Here is a 22,263-nt window from a genome sequence, read left to right on the forward strand (position 1 = left end):
GAACATGTATTTTTTTTTCTCTATAATAAAAGATAGAAAACGATGGTTAGTCGCATTCATATTTGTTAAATTCAAACTGAGGTTAAACGCGCAGAGTTAAGACTGCGCAGGCCCGTGACTTAGAAAAATAACCATATAATGTGTGTGCGAGTGAGTGAGAGAGGAGGGTATGTGGTCATACTACTACTACTACACAATCCGATTACCGTTTCAGCTCCACCCGTCATAGACCTGAGTCTGCAGAGGCATCCACAGCGCGCACGTTTTCCACCAGGCCTCACATTCCTGCGTGTTCACATAAAATGTCGACAGATTTTCTGCTGCAGGCACGCATCAGGGCCTCATGGCCGACCTGTTCTGCACTCTGTTGATTTTATCCCGCCTCCTCTCAAGCTGTCAGGTTTCAGCTTTACCAAGTGCGCCATACTAGTCAGTCAGGTATGGATTTTTCTTATAGCGCGGAACCCATCAAAATGAGTGCGCATTTAAAGGCGGGGTTACTGCAGAAAACAGGTTTTACAAAGCTCACTAGCTTGAATGTGATTTACGGCTCTCAAAAGGTGGAGATGCTTCACAGGTTTAACTGCAGACAAAAACAAAAATGAAAAAAAAAGGCTTAGTTTGGTTTCAACGTGTAATAGAAAACAAACAAACCTCCATCACGCATCAGCAATTTAAGTGAGCCACCCAAGAGAGCATGACATTATAGAACCAGAATTTACGGAATGTATGGGTTGAAAATATTAACGAAAACAACGAATTTTGTTACTAAAAATGAGTCTGATCGTTCCGTGATGATCTCAGTGACACATGGCAGGGGAGCCCCCTAGTGGACACAAACTGCAAAAATACTAGCTGGAAGCAGAGAGATTTATTGACTCCATTTCTTAAAATCTTTTCACAATAGCACGAGTTCTTTCGTGGCCATTCCGGGACAAAACTACATTATTTTTACTATAAACATTACAAGACTGCAGGGCACAGTTGTTCTTGATGCTTTATTAAATTAAATACAACTTTGAAATAAGCTGTATAACCATGCTGAGGCACTCCATCCATGGCTGTGGCTCAGGAGGCATATTATCTACAGATTCAGTGGTACAGTCCCGGCTCTTGCATTACGCTTGTCAGATGGCCTTTGGCCAAAAGTATAACTGAATTCCAAATTGCTTGCAGGCACACTGAAGGGAGCATGTAGTAAAAAGTTGGTTGCTTATTGAGTAGAAAAGCTCTACAGACCATGTCTGAGAATCCCAAATAAAAGTGTGAATTTCACAACAGGAAAGAACAAAACATCATGGTCAAGGAAGGTCAGCAAACCTTTAACATGTTTTTCATATTTGGCACATGCAGTTTTAATCTGTGACTTATTGAAATTAAAGTCAATTCCACTTACTTAGGACTCACACACACACTCCCTCAAAACAAATATCTAACCAATCCAATTACCTTTCCAAAAAACCCACAAGTCACACTTACATCACAAATAAATGAAACAGGAACTTTTCATAAATGACAAATTCTTCTCCACATAACCAGCTCCCTGTGCAGCCTGGACACAGCTGGAGGTGTATGAAGTCGATGAGAGCGCCTCACTCAAACGTCAGTGTGAAGACGCGTTACCGAGTAAAATAACTGAGCCTGAAACACAAAAACTGTTAAATACACACTGGACAAATTCCAGAGTGAAATTCTTTGATGATAATTTATTTTTCAATTTCAAGTAATGACATTTTAGAAAACCTCAGCAAAACTCTCATAATTCTGCAGACAGTAAAATATTTACAGGCAACAGAATGCCACAGAAAGAAAGTTCAGGTAAGACAGAAAACATTAAGTTTAAAAAAAGATAACAAATATAGCTAAGTGGCTCAAGATATTTGCAGACCAAAATACTGTTCCACCAAGTGGTTTTAAAGTCAGAGATAGAAGCAGATTTTCATACATCAGCTACACCCTCATGTTTATCTTGTACAGTCTCCATCAAACGTACGGTCGTACATAGAGACCAGTCACTGGCTGGGCTCTTCACTGTTTAAGGTTGTTGGCTTCTTGGTCGAGTACTCGACCACCCAGGGGTGGGACAGGACTCCCTGGATGGGCAGTCTGTGCATAGGGTTGTGCTTCAGCAGCCTGGCAACCAAGTCTTTAGCTCCAGCACTGATAGTGGCCTGTGGTGGGTAAGAGTACTCCACCTGGAGGTCAAAGACAGAAAATGGGAATAAATATTTAACTTTTGAGAGAAGCAGTAGAGCATTTCTGTACTGTGGTGGTGTCATACCCTTGAAATCCTGCGGTAGGTCTCCTCGTGGGTTTTTGCTTCAAATGGGGGTTTTCCAACCAGGAACTCGTAGCAAAGGACCCCGAGACTCCACAGGTCCACTTTCTCGTCATGAGTTTTCCCCTCAATCATCTCTGGAGGCAAGTAGTCCAGTGTCCCACACAGAGTGGACCTCCTAAAGAAAAGAAAAAAAAATGTTTGTTTCTTTTTAATCATATACAATTTCTTACCTGTGTAGGCTAAATCATTTCCATAGTTTCACCTTCAACTTAAACATGATTAAAAGCGAAAAAGTTGCATGAATATACCTGGAGGACGGGGTGTGAACAGACCAGCCGAAATCCGCGATCTTGAGCTCCCCATTGGCCCCCAGTAACAGGTTCTCTGGTTTGATGTCCCTGTGGATCACCTTTTTGGTGTGGCAATAGTTGAGGGCATCTGCTAACTCCATGATGTACTAGAACAACACATTAAGCACACAAGTATTAAGCATACAACATGCATCACAGAAGAGATGCTTTTAGTAAACTTAAACATACTGGAAACACGATTCTCTACAAATAAAAGGTTATTTTCAATCTGTAAAACTAGGGAACCTCCTATGGATTATAGAACAACAAGAGTGATGAAAAGATCTTAACTCTGCACTCTTACCGTGGCGCTTATCTCCTCGGGAAAATGTCCACAGCGCTGGAGCTCGCTGTACAGCTCTCCCCTGGGTGCAAACTCCAGGATGAGGTACACACGAGAGGCATCGTGGAAGTAGCCATAGAGTCGCAGGATGTTCGGATGCCTGTAGGAAAATCAGGAGCATTATTTTGACAATCATCATTTCCAATATGTATAGACTCCCCGAACTAAACTGCTATTCATTACTATGGTAAGGGGTAATTTTTCTGAAGGGAATGTGTAGTTGGCATATTTTAGTGCCATTTTTCTGCAAATTAATCCATGTGGTCATATTAAAAAAAAGTTAGGCATATGGAAGTCAACAGAGTCTCACACTCGCCGTCTGATGATCAGATTTGTTGAGATCCAGAAACCATAGCGTGCCTGTGACGTTCTCAATATCTGAAGTAAAATCCAATCACTCTGAGGGAAAAGGTTTTAAACCTGACTGATCTACAGTGTTAACATTTAGATAAATGTGAAAACCCCACAGCATCTGAACATTTGTCTGACATGGACATGAAGAGGAGTCTGATTTCCACAGATTAAAATAAAAAATATATAATAATCAAAAAGATAAGTTATCATCATACTAACACAGGTCTTCCCAGCCGTGCTGCAGGAGCATACCAACACAGCCAAACAAAACACAAACCACATTTACACACTTTCATATGTGTCTGTTTGCAATGTGATGAGCCACATTAAAGCGATGGACCCATTCATACAAGAGACAAAAGGCATTCACAGGTTAAACTCTAAAACCATTCGCTGTTGGTCGTAAAGAGTTAAAATCATCAATCAGCAACATAAATATTCCTAAAACCAACCAGATATTAGTTATGGGCTAATAATGTTTACTTTGAGGTGTTCACCTCATCTGCCCACTTCTTCTTGGCTCACTTATTTGCATTTTTACCAGTCGTAAAAAAATTATTCCTGCAATTGAGATTCAAACGACATTTTAATACTTTATTTCCCCAAATGTAAAATTTAAAGGTCTGAATTTTTAAGCAAGAACCCCACAGACACATTTACAGTCATTACAATCACGGGGGAAACTAATTCAATGCAGTTATATCCAATATGAACAATGAGCACAAGCCACGATAATTTTCCATTTTGGCACATGTGTCCTAGGACTTAAAAAACAGACTTTATTCCTTATGACCCAAAACGAGTGTCTGAGCCTGTGCACAAACTCAAGCAGCATTTAAAGAGGAGTCAGAAAGCTGTTTTTCCGTAGACTTCTAAAGGACTTTTTGCAACCACATCCATCACAGTCTGCTGGCCTTCAGGAGCGCAGGGATTGTAGGTACTTCTACATCTGCTTAATTTTTCTGACCTAGAATCTATGACTGTATTTTATACCATTTGTATGAGACTCAAGACCAGGACTGGGCATCGTCACCAACTTCTACAACTGATTCTATTCTGATTCACAAGGTCCCAACTCCATTCCATTCAATTCAATTTAGAGTCAGAAATATTATAATTATGATCATTTATCTTTGATTCATACTGTCCAAAGAACGCTCTAAAAATGGTCAATTAAAAATATTTCATTTCAAATTACTTGAAAATTTCTCTGCAATTACAAACTCAGTGTAAATTATCTAGGTATAAAAACAAAGCTGACACCTGTGAAACTTCATCAGAAGTGCAAGCCTCACAGCTGGTGCCTTTGTGTCAAAGTAGCTGATGATTAAACACAGAAAAATATGAAGGAGAATTTCCTGGCCTGGCTTTTTATAGCAGAAAGCCACTGCTGGAACTAGTTGTTAACTACAAGTTTCCATTTAGTGGAAAAAACAAACACAACTTCCTGGCGATTGCAGTCCCTTCTGCTTAATTCATGTGTAAAAGCATGCACATGGCACAAGCGGACATTTTCCCATGTGATCTACTGCAAATATTAAAATAGTCGCAGTACATTAAAAACAAGAAAACCATGAATCAACATACAAATTTTGCAATTTGGCAGAATTTGTAAAAGCTGAAATTTCTGCGGCATGGAACAGCAGAAATATCTTGTCAGAGGTAATTTTTGGGAAACAACAGCGGCTAACAACGTTGTACACAACTGTAGACTGGTGCAAGGGAATAATGCAGAAAATTGAGATTTTTGATGGTAAACTGGTCTTGAAGTACACAGTCTTGAAGTACTGTGCAGGAAGTGTGATTTTGTTGTGGTGGAAGCAAAACTGCCAAAGTAAGAGGGAACTCATGACGATGTTTTCAAACGTAGTTCTGATCTTCTTTTGCTGCTGGTTCAGTGAATTTTGGTCGGAGTGTAACGGAACCTGCAGTTAGGGAATGTGTGAGATGTCGGCTTTCAGCACCCAGCGGCATGTCTGCATACATGCTGTCGGGTCGCACTTTGTGTTTACATCTTTTTGTGGAATCAGTTTACCAGCTCTTTAATCGTTTGCCGTTTTACCTGTTTGGTGGTTGTTGAAATAGTTTTCTAGGCTTCAAGCTGAGATTCTGCCAAAAATACATTTATAATTTAAAAATCTATTTCAGGATTTAATGAATCGATATGACATTATTCATATTAAAATATTTTGGACCAGAAAATAGATTTTTTTTTTTTTTTTTTTTTTTAAACTCACTCCTACTCAAGACAGTTTTGAAAAATCAGACACGGATCCAAGATAATTTGAGTAGAATAATGCTGTTGTGCTGACTATCAAAGTCATTTTCGCTTACTTTCCCTACAATAATCAGTCACTTCAGTTTGACCCCATCTCTTTTCCCCTCATCTGTAGCTCGCCTGCAGTGGGTCTATTCAATTTTTTCAATTCAATTTTATTTATATAGCACCAAATCACAAAAGTCGCCTCAAGGCACTTTATATTGTCTACTCACCACAGTTTGAGAAACGCTAGTCTGGGGAGTAGGTAATTACAATTAACAGTAAAATATAATTCGACAGATGTTACCTGAGGTGAGACTGGATCTCCACTTCTCTCCTCAGCTGGTGCTCCACCCCAGCCTTCTCCAGCTGCTTTTTGAAGAGCACCTTCAGGGCCAGGATGAACTTAGTCTGTCGCTCCCTGGCAAGGTAGACATTCCCGAACTTCCCCTTTCCCAAAGGACGACCAATGTCAAAATTTTCCAGACTCCATCGTGTCCTGTGTGAGCAGAACAGCACATGGTTACAGCAAGAGCGACATAAACTGTAACCTGTCATAAAAGTATATGGATGAGACAAGGAACCACTCTTAAACGTACTTTGATGTAGAGGTTTGTGCATGATCGTTCTTGGCAGGTTTGTCTGGACAAAGAAAGAGGAGGATACATTTTAGCACCCAAAACACAGACACAAACACCATTGTTTTCCCAGTTTAGTATTACACTTACCCTGTGGCTTCTCTGGCTTTTGTGGTTCCAACTGGGGTTTGGTCAGGTTTGGTTTAGGAGCTTGCGTTTTCAGCTGGTTTTGCTGGGTGCTGGGTTTGAGCTGTGTTGCTGCATTTACATTCTGAGTAGCGGGGTTCACATTCTGATCAGCAGGATGTGTCGACTTGACAGCAACGGGCAGGTTTGACACTGGTTTCTGGTGACTCATAGGCCTCTGAACGCGCTGAGGTCCATTTGATACACCTAGAACTCGCTGATGCGGGGTTGGTGTGACTACAGCCTTCTGAACGGGCTGTGACTGCTGCAATACAGGAATCCGCTTGGGCCCATCACTGGTTGACTGCAAACAAACAAGATAAACAATAATAATAATTGAAAAAACCTTCAAGCTTTTTACTTTTTTGAAAGTATTATAAATTAGCTTTACCTTGAAAAAAAAAATTTTTAATTTGAAATTCATTTCATTTCTAAATTTTCTTAACCATCTATTCGGCCTAGTCTCTCACTGAGCACATCCTGGACAGGTTGCTGGTGTGTCACATGGCTAACAGAGACAGAGACAACCATATGCTCTCGCCAACGTCCAATTTAAGGTCACCAATTCTGCTCATATTATCAGGATTAACAACGCCCTTTGTGGTGTAGCCAATATGGTCAGTTTAGTTTATTTATAAGCTCATTTAAAAAAAATAACTGCTGGCTACCACCCTGTACAACTGGACGGGTAAAATACATAGGTAATAAAAATAAAATAGATTTTAAAAAGAAAAAATGAGAACATGAGTAAAGCAGGATCGAGAAAAAGTAATCCAATTAGAGTTAAAAGCCAATGATGAAAACAGGTTTTGAAAATGTCTAATGCTGGAGGGGTCCAGATGTGCAGATGCAGTTTGTTCCACAATTTAGGAGCAAAAACCTGATCAGCTGTTTTAATCTAGGAGAACCTGCTAAGCAGATCTCAGTGATCTAATGGAAGTACGCAAAGTTAAATGGAAGCAAGAAGGTGCAAACGCATGCAATGCCTTAAAAATGATATGTGGTCTGTCTTGCGCATGCCAGTTAAAAGTCAACCTGCAGCATTTTGGACCAGTTGCAGTCAGGGTAATAGTGACAGACTGTCACCTGAAAAGTCAGGACTCTAAAAATCTGAAACTTTGAAATCTGTTTACCTTTGTGAGTTCCCTAATCTGAAGAAAAAAAAAACCAAACAAACAAGTTTTAACAATAGCATTTATCTTTTACCTCAAAAGACAAGGTTATCTAAATTAACAAACACCAATTCTGTTTTAATCCCATCCATAGATGGGATCAGTGGATCAATACTCCTATGATCACATACAAGTGCTTAGTTCTGGCCATGTTCATTTTCACCCATCCAACTTTGTGGGTAAATTCTCTCTTAGCTCCGTTTTTGGTGATGCATATGCCGAGTCTCTATATACACTAGATCTTCTTAATAAGCCATAGAAAAGTGTCCAAAGACACTGGTATGCCTGGAAGCGCAAATCTAATGCCATACACAGTAATCAAGGATATTTTAAAAACAAAAACAGAAGAAGAAACAAAAACACACATTTAATTAAATTTTCAACCAGCCCCGGGTTTATGATGAGTTACCTTAATTTCAGGCCTTTGAAGTTTCGTGCCTTTTGGCATCTTGTGCATAGCAGTAGAGTCCATAATCTAATAAAGAAGTAAATGGAGACAGGTTTTATTCAAAGAAATTGTTAAAAAAAAGTGATTGGAATTAAGAAAAACATGCAGTTTGTTTAACTCTTTAGTCTGTCACATTTCTTCTAGCTAAGGAGGTTGGAAGAGACGCTTTTCTTTTCAACCTCCTTAGACTACGATGACCGAGAACCTTCACAGACATTTCTTCTAGCTTAAAAAAAACAAACAAACCCAATAACAATCCTATTTGGATATAGACGCTCTTGTATTCATGTCTGAAATAACTGTTTAAAAATGTATATGCAATTTACAATGTTTATTCAGTTAGGAAGATTAACAGTAGCCATCATCGTCACGTTGTTGCCGATCAGGTAAAGTTAAATTAGCATCCACACCAAAACACCACGTTAAACATCACCTTTTTTGCAACAAGCTAGTTGTATAAAACCACTTACCTAAATATATTATTGCAACGACCCGATTCAACGCTAAACGATAATTTTTCTAGAACATAAACAGGTCGAAAACAGCTCCAAGGGAGGCTAGCTAACGGCTACGTCGGCCAGTAGACCACAGCTGGCGTTTGTGGCTCGCTACAAACATAAGGACTATCCACGAAGATGTTACGACGAGTCTACCTTAGTATCACTTCTTTTTTCTAAAAAATACTACATGAGTGCTAATAAAACAATAAAGTCGAAGCACAAAGCTATAGCAGTACAGAGACTGACTGAGATTGGCTAACTCTCCGAACACTGCTTGTTTAATTTCAAACGGCCCTCGGTTTAAAACCTTTAAATACAACACAGGCTGCTATTGGCTGAGGGAATGCTCAGTACTCACTCTCCATTGGCTGAGGCTACACGCGGCGGCCGGTGGAGAGTGACGTACTAACGTCGAAGTGAATCTTCCAAAACACTAGGGGGCAGTCCACAGACACTGTCAGTACAGGAACCCTTCCATACTACATGCTATTACACTTAATGATTTTATTATTACTTCAGCTGCTTGAAAAAAAAGTTTCTTCCCAAATATAAACTCAGAAAAACAAGAGTTATTCATAGTTTCATAGTATTTTCTTTCTTTTTATTACTATCAATGATATCGCTTTTGAAATCTATTTAAATGTATTATTTTTGATTCCCAGTAGATCAGAAATTACAAAACGCATTTATTTGTCTTCATATTATTATAATTATTATTGAACGATTTTCTTTAAAAAGAAAATAGTTAAATCAGCAACACATATAAGGAATAAATGCAATGCTTAAGTAAATAAAAAATGCAATTTACATAATCAACAGCAAATTATAAAGCGAGTTTAGAGCCCTCCTTTTATTTGTTTGTGTTGTCTAAATTACTCTAAACTATGTATAAAGCCTTTTATTTATTTTATGTTTCTTTTTGTTTTTGCTAGTTTTAAAACTTTGGCTGGAAAATGTAAGAAAAACAACTTCTGACACCCTCGCAGATAATTATTACACAAACTAAAGGCTTATATAACCGAACAGCAAATGATTTATTAGAAAACTACGTGGAATTTTATTAATTACATGGTCTTTAAACCTTTGCTAAGATGTGTATTACTAATATACGAGAAACTACTTCCAGGGAGAAATAACCATTAATTAAGGAAAAGTGATTTCCTTTTGCAAGATATCTTTGGGCATCTCTTGGTGGGTAATTAATCTAATTACGTGGTGATGAATCCAGTTTTATCAGTACAGTAGGGTTAGATATATCCAGCAAAACAGGCTTCCAAGAGATTCAGAATAATCATAGGATACTGTTATGATTTTTGTGGATTAAGAAAAGAACTTATTTCCCATTTGTGGTGTTTTATTGAATTGTGCTAATGACTCAGACACAGACGATAAGGACATTTTCTCTGTTTTCAAAGACATTATGAGAATTTTATTTTCTTCATGCAACTGGTTGTGCAAGGGCAGCTTACATTCTTCACTATCACTGTTGCACTTCAGTGACCATTAACTATCTAACCATTAGCAGCTAACTGGCCAGAAAATGTATTGAAAGAAATCTCATTATGTCCCTGGACGTATCTGTAAATAAGAGAGCAGGGGCATGCAGATGTGATGGGTGTGAGGTTAGGTCAGTCCAAGTTAAATATGATTTATTGCAGTAATCAGGGCTGCAAGACAAGTCACACCAAAGTGCACCATGCACCTGCAGTGGTGATGCCATTTTTGGTGTGCATCACCTTTTGTAAGGACAACACTGAGAATAAACTATCTATGTTTATTCCAAATTTAACTGAAGTGCTTTTTATATGCTGTTTATGTATTTATATGCTTAATTAGAATAAAAAGTAATAAATTATAAAAGGAGAACTACAAGAAAACAATGTATACTGAAAAATAATATGTAAAAATCTATCAAAAAAAATTGCACCATGTTGAGAAAAAAAAATACTAAAAACATAATAAAACAGTATTTAATTAAACACAATTTCAGTGACTTGCATAAGTTTCCATTCACACTGTTCAAACTGGTTTGGTATAAAAATGTGTGTATGATGGTGTAAAACTGTTCCTTAGAACAGTATTTCTCAAACCACATGAGTGTGTGACCCATAGCCAAGGGGAGCTCAAGTAATTTTTGAAAATTTCAACACCTGTAAGAGATCTCAGCTAAGTTTGAGAGCCGGCCTTTACCATAAGGCCCATGCTTCTTTGAACTGTATTTGCTTTTTTATTATTGTGTACTTTTTCCCATACCAGATATGTAACACAGCTGCTCATACACTGGTTCAAAATAAATTACTCTGATTTGGGGTTCAGTATTTTTAAAATTTCAATAATCCTGTAGAAATATGTCACCCAAAATATATAAAATATGAATCATTTCCTCTTCCACAAACATTTTAAATAATTCTTTTTAATTAGCATCATTTCATTCATTTTTTCCCAGAAATTGTAACTGTGACATTTGTCCACTACGGGGCAGCATGTGGCGCCTGCATGATGAAGTCAGAACTTCAAGCATCCTGTCAAATGTGCAGCTTTTCCCGTTTATGTCAGGTGACTCCCTCTGTGTTTAAAATATACAACCATTGCCTCCAGCAAGAAACAAGAAAACAAGAAAGAATATCTGACAAAAGCTCTTAAATAAAAAGGGTTCAAATATTTTATTCACACATTCTGCATTTGGTGAGAATCTTTTACACAATAACCCATTCAGAAAACACAAATTATAACGTGAACATGTGATTTTGCCTTTAAAAATCAACCAAACTCATAATTTACTCTTCCAAATTGTTCTTTTTTCAAAAATAAATATTCCTGACATAGATAAAAAATATATATTTATAAATATGTTATGTACAGAAAGTTGTGCGTTTACCATGGCCACACAGATTCCCACTATGAGACTATCTCAAACACAGGGTATCCACTGAAATAGTTTTATCAAAATGCTTGCTTAGCACATGTAGCAGCTTTTACTGGTAATAAGTGTGAAGCTTTCGGCCCCGGCATTCAGTGATCATGCTTACAGGATTACGCATGTGCTGATAAAACTACTTCAGTTGAAACGACCTCAGGTTTAGTATGTAAAAAGAAGTCTGACCCTTGTTTCTACACAGTAAACAGATTCATGTTTATGTTACATTAAAGCAGCATTTGAGAAGGTCTACTATACATTTTTAAAAGTATAAATATGGCAAGTACTTTGATCCCTTCATTTCACTTAAATACCTCAATAACATAAGTTATTACATTACATCAGTACAGTTTAGTATCAGGCTTGCATTCGTACCTGTTGTTGTAACTGAGGTCCCATACGAAAACACTGTTGAGGTGGCTCTCTTACACAAATAAACCTTACTGTGGTCACTGTGGATAACCCAAACCGTTTAATCTGACCTGCTTGCATGCATTTGTGACATTCGGTGCGCTTGACCTGCCGCCTCCATGGCTAATATCAGCCATCATTTCTCAGTGTACGCATTTGTTACAGTCACTCCTATACGTCTCACCATGACCTGTTTTTCTGCTGTAAACGTGAAGCTCAGACCAGAGACGATGTGCTGGCATTCTGACACATTTCTGCCAGATGAAAACACACCTGGAGAAGGCATTTGTAAAGACAAACAGCAGCGTCTGCATTGGCACATTTCTTGTGTTTCCAGTCCTTCCACATTGCACCTTTTTTCAAAGACACAAATGGCAGTAGTGTTTAAATGTCCCTGAGTGAGCCACCAACTTTTCAGCGCCCTATCAAAGCAGTCCTGCCAGGCCACATCGCTAGAAAACACTCAGACCTCCTTTAGGCAGCAGTCTCCGGCTTAGAATATAACTGGTAAAAGTACACAACATGCCCAAATTGTACCCTTAAATAATACAAAAATCCCCAAAGCACCAAACAGGACCAGAGTATCATAGAAGGAGGCTGGCTGTTCTGCTGTACAGTCCAATCTGAAACTTAGCTGAACACCAGAGTTGGGTGTCATTTCTCTGTGACCGCAGCAGCCATCGGGGTGCGTATGGTCCCACGTGCTGTGGCTGCCAGCTCCTCGATTTCTGTATTCAGTCGCCTGATAACCCACTCCACAGCCTCACGGCCCTGTTCGAGAACAAAGTGAAACGTTAGTTCACGGGAAAATGAGTTGCATCAAGTAGAATACAAGAACAGAAGAGACGGCGTGCCTGAAACACGTAAACCCACTTCATGCAGCGACTGGTCTGGAGAGAACGTTAAGCTGTTGACTAGTCATCTCGTAGTTTTTAAAGATTTTTCCACACAAGTACTTTTGGATGTACAAGTGAAATGCCACAAATCTGCTACTACTGCCCCAGCATAACAGTTATCATCTTCCTTCTTTTCTTGCGATTTGCAATGGCTATAAACACTTCTGCCTATATGTAATTACAGCTAGGTTTTAGTTATTTAACCAACACTAGTCACATGCAAAACTACTTGAAACTTGACCAATCTCATTACAGTTTGAAGGAACCTCTTACCTTTCCAGCATTAGTAGAGATGGTGCTGGCCATAACTCCCTCCAGGTAGCTGCTGAGACTGACCCCTTTCACAGAGATGATAGCCTCCTGGGTCAATATTGTTCTAAAAAAAAAAAATCATGAAATCACAGTTAAAAAAAATCCCTTGAACAATCTGACACTTCAAGCTCAGAGTGTTTATAACACATGGTTACATCAGTGTAACAGTGTTAAAACTTACTTTTCTGGATCTTCAGGGTGTGGTTTATATGTTAACTTTTCATCCACAGATACCATGTTTGTGAATGTGATCTGGAGAGAGGGAAATGCAAATTGTGAGATGATGGAGAGACCATGCCTTACAGCAGTAGGACAATAACCATAAGTCAATTGTTAAAACACCAGAAAAGGCATTAACAAAAAGAAGGAAAAAAAAGAACTCAAATTCTTCCATTATTGCAAGTGCGGTGAAGCAAGTTCACAACAGACTAGTTACAAATCAGAATACTTATTAATCCCTAAGAAAATTATGTGCAGATAATATGGTGTCTCCAAGACAATAAGAACAGTAAGAGACTGAACTAAATCAAAAACGTATCAGACATGAAGATTTTCATGCTCTTAATGAGTTGATTAAATCACAAAGTTGAAGTTCTTTTTTAGTTCCAAAATACTCTACATTTGCCTCTAAAGTTAAAATGCACTCTGCTAAGAAGTGACCCCTCACGCAGTTTAACAAGTTGGACTTGATTCCGGGATTAAGTTACAGAAACTCTTCAGGTGTGTGCATGTCAAACAGGTCTCATAAGAACATGTAAGAAAGAAAAGGAAAAATTCTCCCATTCTTAGCAGTCAGAAATGAAATCAGATTTGCTCCTGCTTGCCAGCATCATGGTCTATATTCAGCTGGCAGCACAACGAGGTACGACCGTAAAAGTGTGCTTTGATCCGTGCTCGGTAATCTGGTTTTTCACCCACTGTGAGCCAAAAAGCAGGAGGTGTTTATACAATATTTGTAATTTTTTAAAACTTTTTAGTACTCACATTTGAGGACTGAAGTTCAAAAGTCTGCTCTTTGGGATCAATAACTGATTGTTCCTGAACATACGTGTATGTTCGTGCATTACCAACGAGCTGAGGACAAAGAGAGAGAGAGATACATTTTACACAAACCTTAAAAGATATTTCAGAAATGGAGCAGATAATTCAAAGATAATTCAAAAAAGTGAGGTTAGAAATCATAATTGACCTTCTAATGACTTTAAACTTCATGTGAAGAAGTGTTACTTAATCTGTGTTTTAAGTAGAAACATGAAGGCTGCAGCTGAGTAAACACTTTGTGTTTTCACTAAATTACTACTTCCATGGATTTTTGAGGCTTTTTGATACCACGACACTTTAATGCGAGTTAACATTTGCACCATGTGATAATTTAACTTCTTGTAACTCATATGCCATATTTTCCAGAGTACAAGAGGCAAAATAGACTGCAGTAAGAAAAGGTTGATTCCACTTGCTTGAGCTTCAAATTGATGATTTAGTTTGCCACAACTACAGCTCTCCTAGGAGACCTTTGTCACAGGGCATCATCCATAAGATGGATCTAGTTCATACGCAGAGACTGAGGCAATCTGATTAAAGATTACATTAATACACTATCAATCACCGGGTCATAGTCTGTCCTTGGAATTACAGAGGCTAGTCATAGATGTAGTGAGTGAGCATTCCTCCACCCTAAGAAATCCAAGCCAAGGTCAGTGCTGAAGAACAGCACCTGATTTCTTAATATTTAAACAGTTAAACAGTGTGTAGCATATCAGCTTTCTGCAGTCTTATCATTACTGGCTTCAAAAAGTGAGGGTCAGAAGGGAAAAGTTCAGTGACATGACAGATATTCAGAGGCTTCCGTCACTGCTCCGATTCAGGTGACTGCTAGTTTTAACTGGGGTGACATACAAAGACGGAAAGTTGCATCACATGGCGTAAAGGGTTACATCTGAGCAATGACAGAAATGTCACTACGGTGTCCTGTACAGCACGAGTCATGGCACGCAGCCATGAACCCGCCTGGGCAGACAGGTCAGCTGTTGCTACTATTCCTGGACGGAAATAGCCTGATAACCTGTTAGGTTATCGCTGCACTTGCTGAATGGAAAGCCTTAACCTCTCACCATTGCCACGCTTCTATCTGCTTTTTCTATCGTTTGATAAGATTGTGTGTTTGTCAGTGATGCACAACTGGGTTTTGATACTCACAGATTTCACTATGGATGGAAGCCCCCACTCTGTGCTGAGCAGTCTTTTACTGTGGAGGCGTCCTTGTGTGTCAATTTCTCTGTCCAGAACATCCACCCCAACCACACTGGGGTTCATGGGGTTTGGGTACTTCTGCATAGCAGCTTTAATCACCATCTCCCAAGGGTGGCTGTTGAAGCAAAGCAAAATATTAATATTGTAACAAATAAAAACTGCCAAATACACATTTTTATGTCTTATACATTATATTTACACAAACTGAATACAGAGCTAAAATAATTCTTTATAAATTACCATTTTATGTTGGCTATCAACATTAAATCCAATATCAGCACTCATTTTGTCTCATACCTATTAATTTATTCTCTTTCCTTTGTATAATATCTCATATCATTTTGGTAGCTATTCTATTTCATTTAAGCAATTTTGTCATGTTTTTCTTCTTTTTTGGCTATATGAATATATTTTCCAACACTGCTAAAGCGAGTTTGCTAACAATATAGACATGTAACAATTAAATGACTAGTGAATTAACCACTACTCAGTAACCCCAAAAAAATGTTTTGCTATTTGATCATTAAAAAAAAAAAGATTATCCATCCAAAGTTAGTTAAGTAGATATATAATGTTTGAACAAAACATCCGTAAAGAGCGCTCATTGAGTAAAAACGTTGTTTTGAGTGGTTGCCATGCACTGGCCCGTTGCGTAGTGACGCACACGGAGATGTAGGGGAAAGGTTACGCACCAAGGGCTGGACCTGGCTGGCTGATTATGCAATGACAAAAGCATCTGTAACCAGAAACCGGCAGTTCCGCACACACCATGGCTATGTTAGTACTTTTACAATCACCTATGAACTTGCGTGACTTCTTTTCAGCATTACATTGTTTTTAAAGTTGCACACAGACTGACACCGAATAGAATACGTCTGGTACTTCTCCTTAGCTTGTCCTTTTAGCATACAAGCTAGCGACAGTAAAGTTATACCGTAGACATGTTATATTTCACTTACATAGTCCGTTAGTTATAGTTAGGAACATCGTCTGGTTACAGTTTTGTGTTATAAACTCTACGTGTGTTGTTCAGCGGATTAAAACTAGCGTTACTTAAGTGCTGAACCACACACCGAGCTCCTGCCAGCCGGATATAAAAATGCTTTGCAGGGGTAATTTACTCACTTGAATATGTGCTCTGAGGTCCAGATCTTCATGGTTTAGGTAGCTGGTCGCTGCTGGTGAACGGGGGCTAATTTAAAGAGCCGGTAGACTGGGACAGACGCACTGACAGACCGGGGTGAACCACGTTCAAAGACAACCGCATGTCTCCTCCCTTCATACCAGAGCAAGTCACGGGTGCGTGACGCACTTCCGCTACTGTGGCACATGCCGTACAAGTCCGCTGACCCTGGAATAGAAGGATAAGAAATAGTTTATCGTAAATGTCCATGGAGAATTCACTTAACCGATGTAACAAAAGCGTGATTATAACATATCACCTTAAGTACTCATAATAAGTTTTTTTCCCATCAGGCTTGGCAGGCTCTGTAAATATCGACCTTGTCTGTTACACAACTCAGCTGAAGGTTGAGACCTACTCAGCTGATGCAACAGGACGGAGTCACAGGTCAAATCTTCATGTAATGGTTCAGCACTTGGTTATAAGTGTGCAGGCTCTGTAGATCCTGAGTCTTTATTACGTTCTTAATTTTCTCTGCGCAATTATGAAGTGACAGACTTGTTTTACTGAGTGAAAACAGGATTTATTTTCACTTTTCCCTCTTTTTGCTCAGTTTTCAGTTAGGTTTAGTTTATATAGCAAAAAAGAAGTTACCCACACCCCTCAAAAAAACAATTCTTTATTGGCAGATCTTTACATTTTTTTTTTAAATTTTTATATACAACTGTGGGTGGTATTTCTCAGGAGCAATATTTTAGAAAATTCACAATATGCGTTTCAAAGAAAACAGCAATACTCACGTTTCCTTTTTTAAAAAAAAATTTATTTTAGTTTTTTTGTGTGCAGTGTTTTTTCAGTCAAGTTTTGCTTCTTCAAAAGTTTTCTTCGAAAGTGTTTTGTCATACCTAGTTCTGGCTCAGAGTAACAACCTTGGGGTAAATGGTCGTCCTTGTCAATGGGAAGATGAGCCACTGGATGAGTTTGGGAACTGCTAGTACTGCGAGTGCTGTGTCAAGTAAAAACTGGTGTCCTTATCTCTGACAGTGCAAGACAGTTCCAAGTAATTTTTTCAAGCTGAGTGTGATATCTTGTGGTTAATTACATAATTATTCAATAAAATTACAATAAACATTAATGCTGCTGGACAGGATTATGTGAAATAAAGTTATTTTTTGAACATTTACATAGCTTTTGAGTTATTACTGAATACTCAAACTATTGAGAATGAGAAGTAATATCGCTCTTTAGTCAGTCCTTTTCTTTTTTGAGTGATATTAACCCTGCTTGCTTTTTGGTAAACATGACAGCTGTTTTTCCTACCTAGCTTTGTTGCTACATTGTAGAATTTGTCCTCTGTGGGGCAATACTGCACTTGTCACCATAACCTATACCCCCATGTGATTTACACGCTTCTCTTTAATCCCAGTGCAGTGTGGCTTTATTGCGGTTGAACTTGGACATCTTGGCAGCATGTGTGCTTATCTCAGAGTGCAGCTAGTTTGTTCGAGTTATGAGTAATCTCTGTGCCCCAGGCTCGTGAAAGTGGGAGGAAACTGTGTGACAGCCTTAGCCGGTATCAGTGTCAGTGTGCTGTCAGAGGAACGTCCATCAGTAGAGCTGAGTTTAGTCCAGTTTAGCTTAAAATTGTGTCACTGAATTAAAAGTAAAAATATGGTTTTCCTTTTTCATTGTTGGAACAAAATTTCACTCTTGTTTTACTGTTTTTAATTGCTATCACAACTTATATGCAAAATGCAAACGATACTGGTCAAGCAGTGTAAAGGTGACACTTCATGTTTAAAGCTGATGGATATATAGTGCTGTCAAAACATTACTTTTCATATATACATGCAAAAATAGTATTTAACAAATTTACTGTGAAATTAAAAAAAATCTAGACCTCGAAAACGCACATTCAAGCACACAATCATTTTAAGAATACAAAGTAGACAATCACCATTATTGTTGTAAATATGTTGCAGCACCTTTATCACTTACACCAACAACAGACGCGACAAACTACAGAGTAAGAGTTCCTTTTAATACCAATATTCCAACATTTTTTCTACCTTCTACTCATCTATGGCTTCTTTGCTCATTTCAGTCACTGTTTCCAATGTAACCTCCACCTTAGACTGTGCCTTTCTTGTTGCTGATGGTGAGGGTCCCTCCTCTTCTTCCTCTTCTGGTTCCCAATCTAGATCAGCAGTGGCATCTTGGTACTGCTGGTACTCTGAGACCAGATCATTGAGGTTGCTCTCTGCCTCCGTAAATTCCAATTCATCCATGCCTTCCCCCGTATACCAGTGGAGAAACGCCTTCCGTCTGAACATCATGGCGAACTGCTCGCCCACTCTTCGAAACACTTCCTGAATGGCCGTGTTGTTGCCAATGAAGGTGGAGGCCATTCTGAGGCCTCTAGGTGGGATGTCACACACGGCGACCTTCACGTTATGGGGGATCCAATCCACAAAGTAGTTGCTGTTTTTCTGCTGGATGGCAAGCATTTGCTCATCCACTTCTTTGGTGGACATCCTACCACGGAAGACGCCAGCGACCGTGAGGTAGCGGCCTCTCCTCGGGTCGCACGCTGTCATCATGTTGCGGGCGTCAAACATCTGCTGGGTGAGCTCGGGTACAGTGAGAGCTCTGTACTGTTGGCTGCCACGTGGCGTCAGAGGGGCAAAGCCTGGCATGAAGAAATGAAGGCGAGGGAAGGGCACCATGTTGACGGCGAGCTTCCTCAAGTCAGCGTTGAGCTGTCCAGGGAATCTCAGAGAAGTCGTGACCCCGCTCATGGTCATGGAAACCAAGTGGTTGAGGTCCCCATAAGTCGGCGTGGTCAGTTTTAAAGTGCGGAAACAGATGTCATAGAGGGCCTCGTTGTCAATGCAGTAGGTCTCGTCAGTGTTCTCCAGAAGTTGGTGGACTGACAGCGTAGCGTTGTAGGGCTCCACCACCGTGTCAGAGACTTTAGGCGACGGCATGACACTGAAGCTGTTCATGATGCGGTCGGGGTACTCCTCGCGGATTTTGTTGATGATGAGGGTTCCCATTCCAGAACCAGTGCCGCCCCCGAGTGAGTGAACCAGCTGGAATCCCTGCAGGCAGTCGCAGCTTTCACTCTCGTGCCTCACCCTGTCGATCACCTGCTCCACCAGCTCTGCGCCCTCTGTATAGTGGCCTTTGGCCCAGTTGTTCCCAGCTCCTGAGTTTCCTGTAATGCCAGAATAAATGTATGTAGGTCAAGGATGCTGATAACATGCATCACAATTTTAAAAAGAAAAGAAATTGTGACACTTTTCAGTTCTAGGGCAGTAAATGTATCAACTTTTCACAGGTTAAATGCTTAGCACAGCAATTTTTCAATAATTTTTTATCAGTTTTACCAGTTTTACTTTCTGAAATTCAATAAGTCAAATTCAGTTGTTTTGTTTTTTTTTTAAATAAAGCCAAGATGGAAACCTTATTATTTTCTTACTGCAAGGCTAATATTATAAAAAATAATATAACATTTATACTGTACAAGTCTATTCAAGAGCTTTCTAAATCCAAAGCACAACATGTAGTGTATAATATAGTAAATTTCATATAGCCTCCTTTCTCAAAAGTCATGCAAATCAAAAGCACAGAAATGTGAGACAGAAAGTTTCATAGTTTCAGAGTTTGCATATTATTGATTATCTCACCATGGATGAAGTTGTCTGGTCTAAAAAGGGCCCCAATGCGGCTTCCTCTTACACTGTCCATGGTGCCAGGCTCCAGGTCCACCAGTAGGGCCCTGGGGACATATTTACCACCTGCAAACACAGTTGAAGTTTTAAAAAAGACTTAATTAATTTTAATATTGTTTATTTGTAAATTTGTAAACAGCTGGAATTTATAAATAAAAATTTGAAATTTATCAAGCCAGATAAAGCAGCTCAAGTTAATAATGCACCGTGCGCCTCGTTGAAGTAGACGTTGACCCTCTCCAGTTGGATGTTGCTGTCTCCTTCGTAAATGCCTGTTGCGTTGATCCCATGTTCATCACTTATCACTTCCCAAAACTGCCAAGAAATAAAAGCGTCAGTATAACATAGGCAGAAGCAAAAATGTTTGCAGATGCAGAAAATTAATACTTTATTTAACACTTTTGATGTTAAGGTCTTTTAATGGTTTCTTTAAAAAAATATTTTGATCACTGTTTACAGTATTTACAACCCTAATGACCATTAAAACAAAAAGGTGTAGGCTAAAATACCAGGTTGTTGTTTTTTTCTAAATAACAACAAATTTATAACATCTCACCAAATTAATAGATAATAATAAAAAAAAATGAAAACCATACATCAGCACTAAAGTTGGTTACCACATTACTTTTAAACATTTATTTTACATTTTCATATTGAAGTACAGAATCCTAATTCTTCAACACAAATGTTCCACAAGTTAATCCCTCAATATTTGTCTGGACCCCTACTTTTCCGCCCTGAGTTCAAACTGTTACTCTCTAATTTCAAACAGCCTCTGAATACACTTTAGATTTAGATTATTTTGTGCTTTGTGTTTTGTGAGTATAGCATTAAGATTAATAAAAAATTTAGGGTGTGTAGTTTAACAAATAAGGAAGTGGTTGGTTTATTTATGATTTTTAAAGCTTTCTTCTGTTGCATGTAAAATTAAACTGGATTAAACTGGAGTTTATTTACACACACGATGTGCAGAATTTGCTATTGGACATAAAATTAGATGTTTTTTTAAAATGCCTCGACTCTGCAAAAATCAACAAGTTTGTTCAACTTCCCATGTATGCAATATATTCGAAATGACTTTAATTAAGTTGCGCTGACTGCTACAATAATTGACTTTATCTTTTAACATTTTTTAGTTTTATGTATTAGACACATCAGGTTGTACAAATGGAAATCTTTACATAAACAATACAGAATTAACAGATTCCACAAGCTCAGATCTCGAGTTGTACAAATGGTAAAGTTATTTAAAGTCAGCATCTTGAGTCAACTTTAAAAGTATCTAAAAGTGTTATGTTTTCAGCTTTATTATCTTGTAGTTTCACTCTCTTTTTTGTGTCAGCGACGATAAAAATGTCACACCCAGTGCTCGCACTGCAGTTCTCACTTTAGCTCTTATCTTCAGCCTGAATGCCTGACAGGGAACACCCTGTGTCACTCAAAACTGTTTTTGATATGCAAAGAAAAATTGCATGTCACAATATACACCGAAATAGAAAAAAGCAAAATAATTCGGCCAGTAAAGAAAAGTATTTTCTGTCATTTTATCTCTGCCACAATTAGAGTAAAAGTGGTTTATAGTCAAACTGATGCATCTTTAAATAATCTTTTTAAGAATTACATAGGAAGTTTTAACGACGCTAATGCATCTGTCTATATATTTTATTTATTTTACCTTTGAGCCGATCTGGTTGCCACACTGTCCAATTTGCAGATGTACAATTTCACGCATGATGGTCGGGCTACAGTACGCAGAACAGCTGGTGGTCTGTGATAGTCTTCAGTCCTCCTGTCAGCTTTTATAGGACAAGAAATGATGTCACCAGCAGTGTCGCGGAGTCACCCCAGCTGATAATATGTGAGAGACCCATGATACTGTGCACAGAATAGCAGCGTTTACCATTCATTGTTTATGCTTCCATTAGTAAGTAGACATAGCATGTCTGCTTTAGATTTGTTTTTATATCTGTATGTTTCACATATGCAAATATAAATAGCTAATTATGAAAAAGGCATGGCATATTTCCTTTTGTATAAAACTTTGTAGACTTGCAAAACACCTCTACACTGAAAAAAAGGCCATGTTGGATTTATTTAATTCAATAGTGGACATTGGTTGCTTTGGCAGAAACTTAAACAACTGAGTTA

At 38.6% G+C, this 22,263-nt stretch overlaps 3 protein-coding genes across 3 annotated transcripts; all 3 read right to left on the reverse strand.

The window, feature by feature from the left end:
• Nucleotides 1–1,806: 1,806 nt before the first annotated feature.
• aurka (aurora kinase A) lies at nucleotides 1,807–8,581 on the reverse strand. Its single transcript, XM_063472805.1, has 9 exons — nucleotides 8,443–8,581; nucleotides 7,934–7,999; nucleotides 6,317–6,656; nucleotides 6,188–6,230; nucleotides 5,896–6,087; nucleotides 2,936–3,074; nucleotides 2,590–2,738; nucleotides 2,282–2,456; nucleotides 1,807–2,195 (listed from the first exon to the last, which is right to left on the reverse strand). Exons 2-9 carry the CDS (start codon nucleotides 7,994–7,996, stop codon nucleotides 2,013–2,015), a joined length of 1,284 nt encoding a protein of 427 aa, XP_063328875.1. The 5' UTR covers nucleotides 7,997–7,999; nucleotides 8,443–8,581; the 3' UTR covers nucleotides 1,807–2,012.
• Nucleotides 8,582–10,930: 2,349 nt separating this feature from the next.
• prelid3b (PRELI domain containing 3) lies at nucleotides 10,931–16,645 on the reverse strand. The gene is made up of 6 exons (XM_063473439.1): nucleotides 16,384–16,645; nucleotides 15,205–15,373; nucleotides 13,993–14,082; nucleotides 13,190–13,260; nucleotides 12,970–13,072; nucleotides 10,931–12,571 (listed from the first exon to the last, which is right to left on the reverse strand). The coding sequence occupies exons 1-6, from the start codon at nucleotides 16,413–16,415 to the stop codon at nucleotides 12,455–12,457; spliced, it is 582 nt and encodes a 193-aa protein (XP_063329509.1). The 5' UTR covers nucleotides 16,416–16,645; the 3' UTR covers nucleotides 10,931–12,454.
• A 537-nt stretch (nucleotides 16,646–17,182) lies between these two features.
• On the reverse strand, nucleotides 17,183–21,912 carry tubb1 (tubulin, beta 1 class VI). Its single transcript, XM_063473438.1, has 4 exons — nucleotides 21,791–21,912; nucleotides 20,322–20,430; nucleotides 20,071–20,181; nucleotides 17,183–19,598 (listed from the first exon to the last, which is right to left on the reverse strand). The coding sequence occupies exons 1-4, from the start codon at nucleotides 21,845–21,847 to the stop codon at nucleotides 18,454–18,456; spliced, it is 1,422 nt and encodes a 473-aa protein (XP_063329508.1). The 5' UTR covers nucleotides 21,848–21,912; the 3' UTR covers nucleotides 17,183–18,453.
• Between the last annotated feature and the right edge of the window lie 351 nt (nucleotides 21,913–22,263).

The sequence above is a fragment of the Pelmatolapia mariae genome, linkage group LG5 (assembly GCF_036321145.2).
Source record: "Pelmatolapia mariae isolate MD_Pm_ZW linkage group LG5, Pm_UMD_F_2, whole genome shotgun sequence".
In the NCBI taxonomy this organism is placed as follows: Eukaryota; Metazoa; Chordata; class Actinopteri; order Cichliformes; family Cichlidae; genus Pelmatolapia; species Pelmatolapia mariae.

Coding starts and splice junctions, on each gene's coding strand:
- aurka (XM_063472805.1), bottom strand. CDS start 7,996: ATGGACTCTACTGCTATGCACAAGATGCCAAAAGGCACGAAACTTCAA. Junction 6,088..6,187: donor GCACAAACCTCTACATCAAA/GTACGTTTAAGA, acceptor CTGCTCACACAG/GACACGATGGAGTCTGGAAA. Junction 2,196..2,281: donor CCTACCGCAGGATTTCAAGG/GTATGACACCAC, acceptor TTTGACCTCCAG/GTGGAGTACTCTTACCCACC.
- prelid3b (XM_063473439.1), bottom strand. CDS start 16,415: ATGAAGATCTGGACCTCAGAGCACATATTCAA. Junction 15,374..16,383: donor ACCTCAGAGCACATATTCAA/GTGAGTAAATTA, acceptor TTGCTTCAACAG/CCACCCTTGGGAGATGGTGA. Junction 14,083..15,204: donor TTCCATCCATAGTGAAATCT/GTGAGTATCAAA, acceptor CTTTGTCCTCAG/CTCGTTGGTAATGCACGAAC.
- tubb1 (XM_063473438.1), bottom strand. CDS start 21,847: ATGCGTGAAATTGTACATCTGCAAATTGGACAGTGTGGCAACCAGATC. Junction 20,431..21,790: donor GCAACCAGATCGGCTCAAAG/GTAAAATAAATA, acceptor ATTTCTTGGCAG/TTTTGGGAAGTGATAAGTGA. Junction 20,182..20,321: donor CTACTTCAACGAGGCGCACG/GTGCATTATTAA, acceptor CTGTGTTTGCAG/GTGGTAAATATGTCCCCAGG.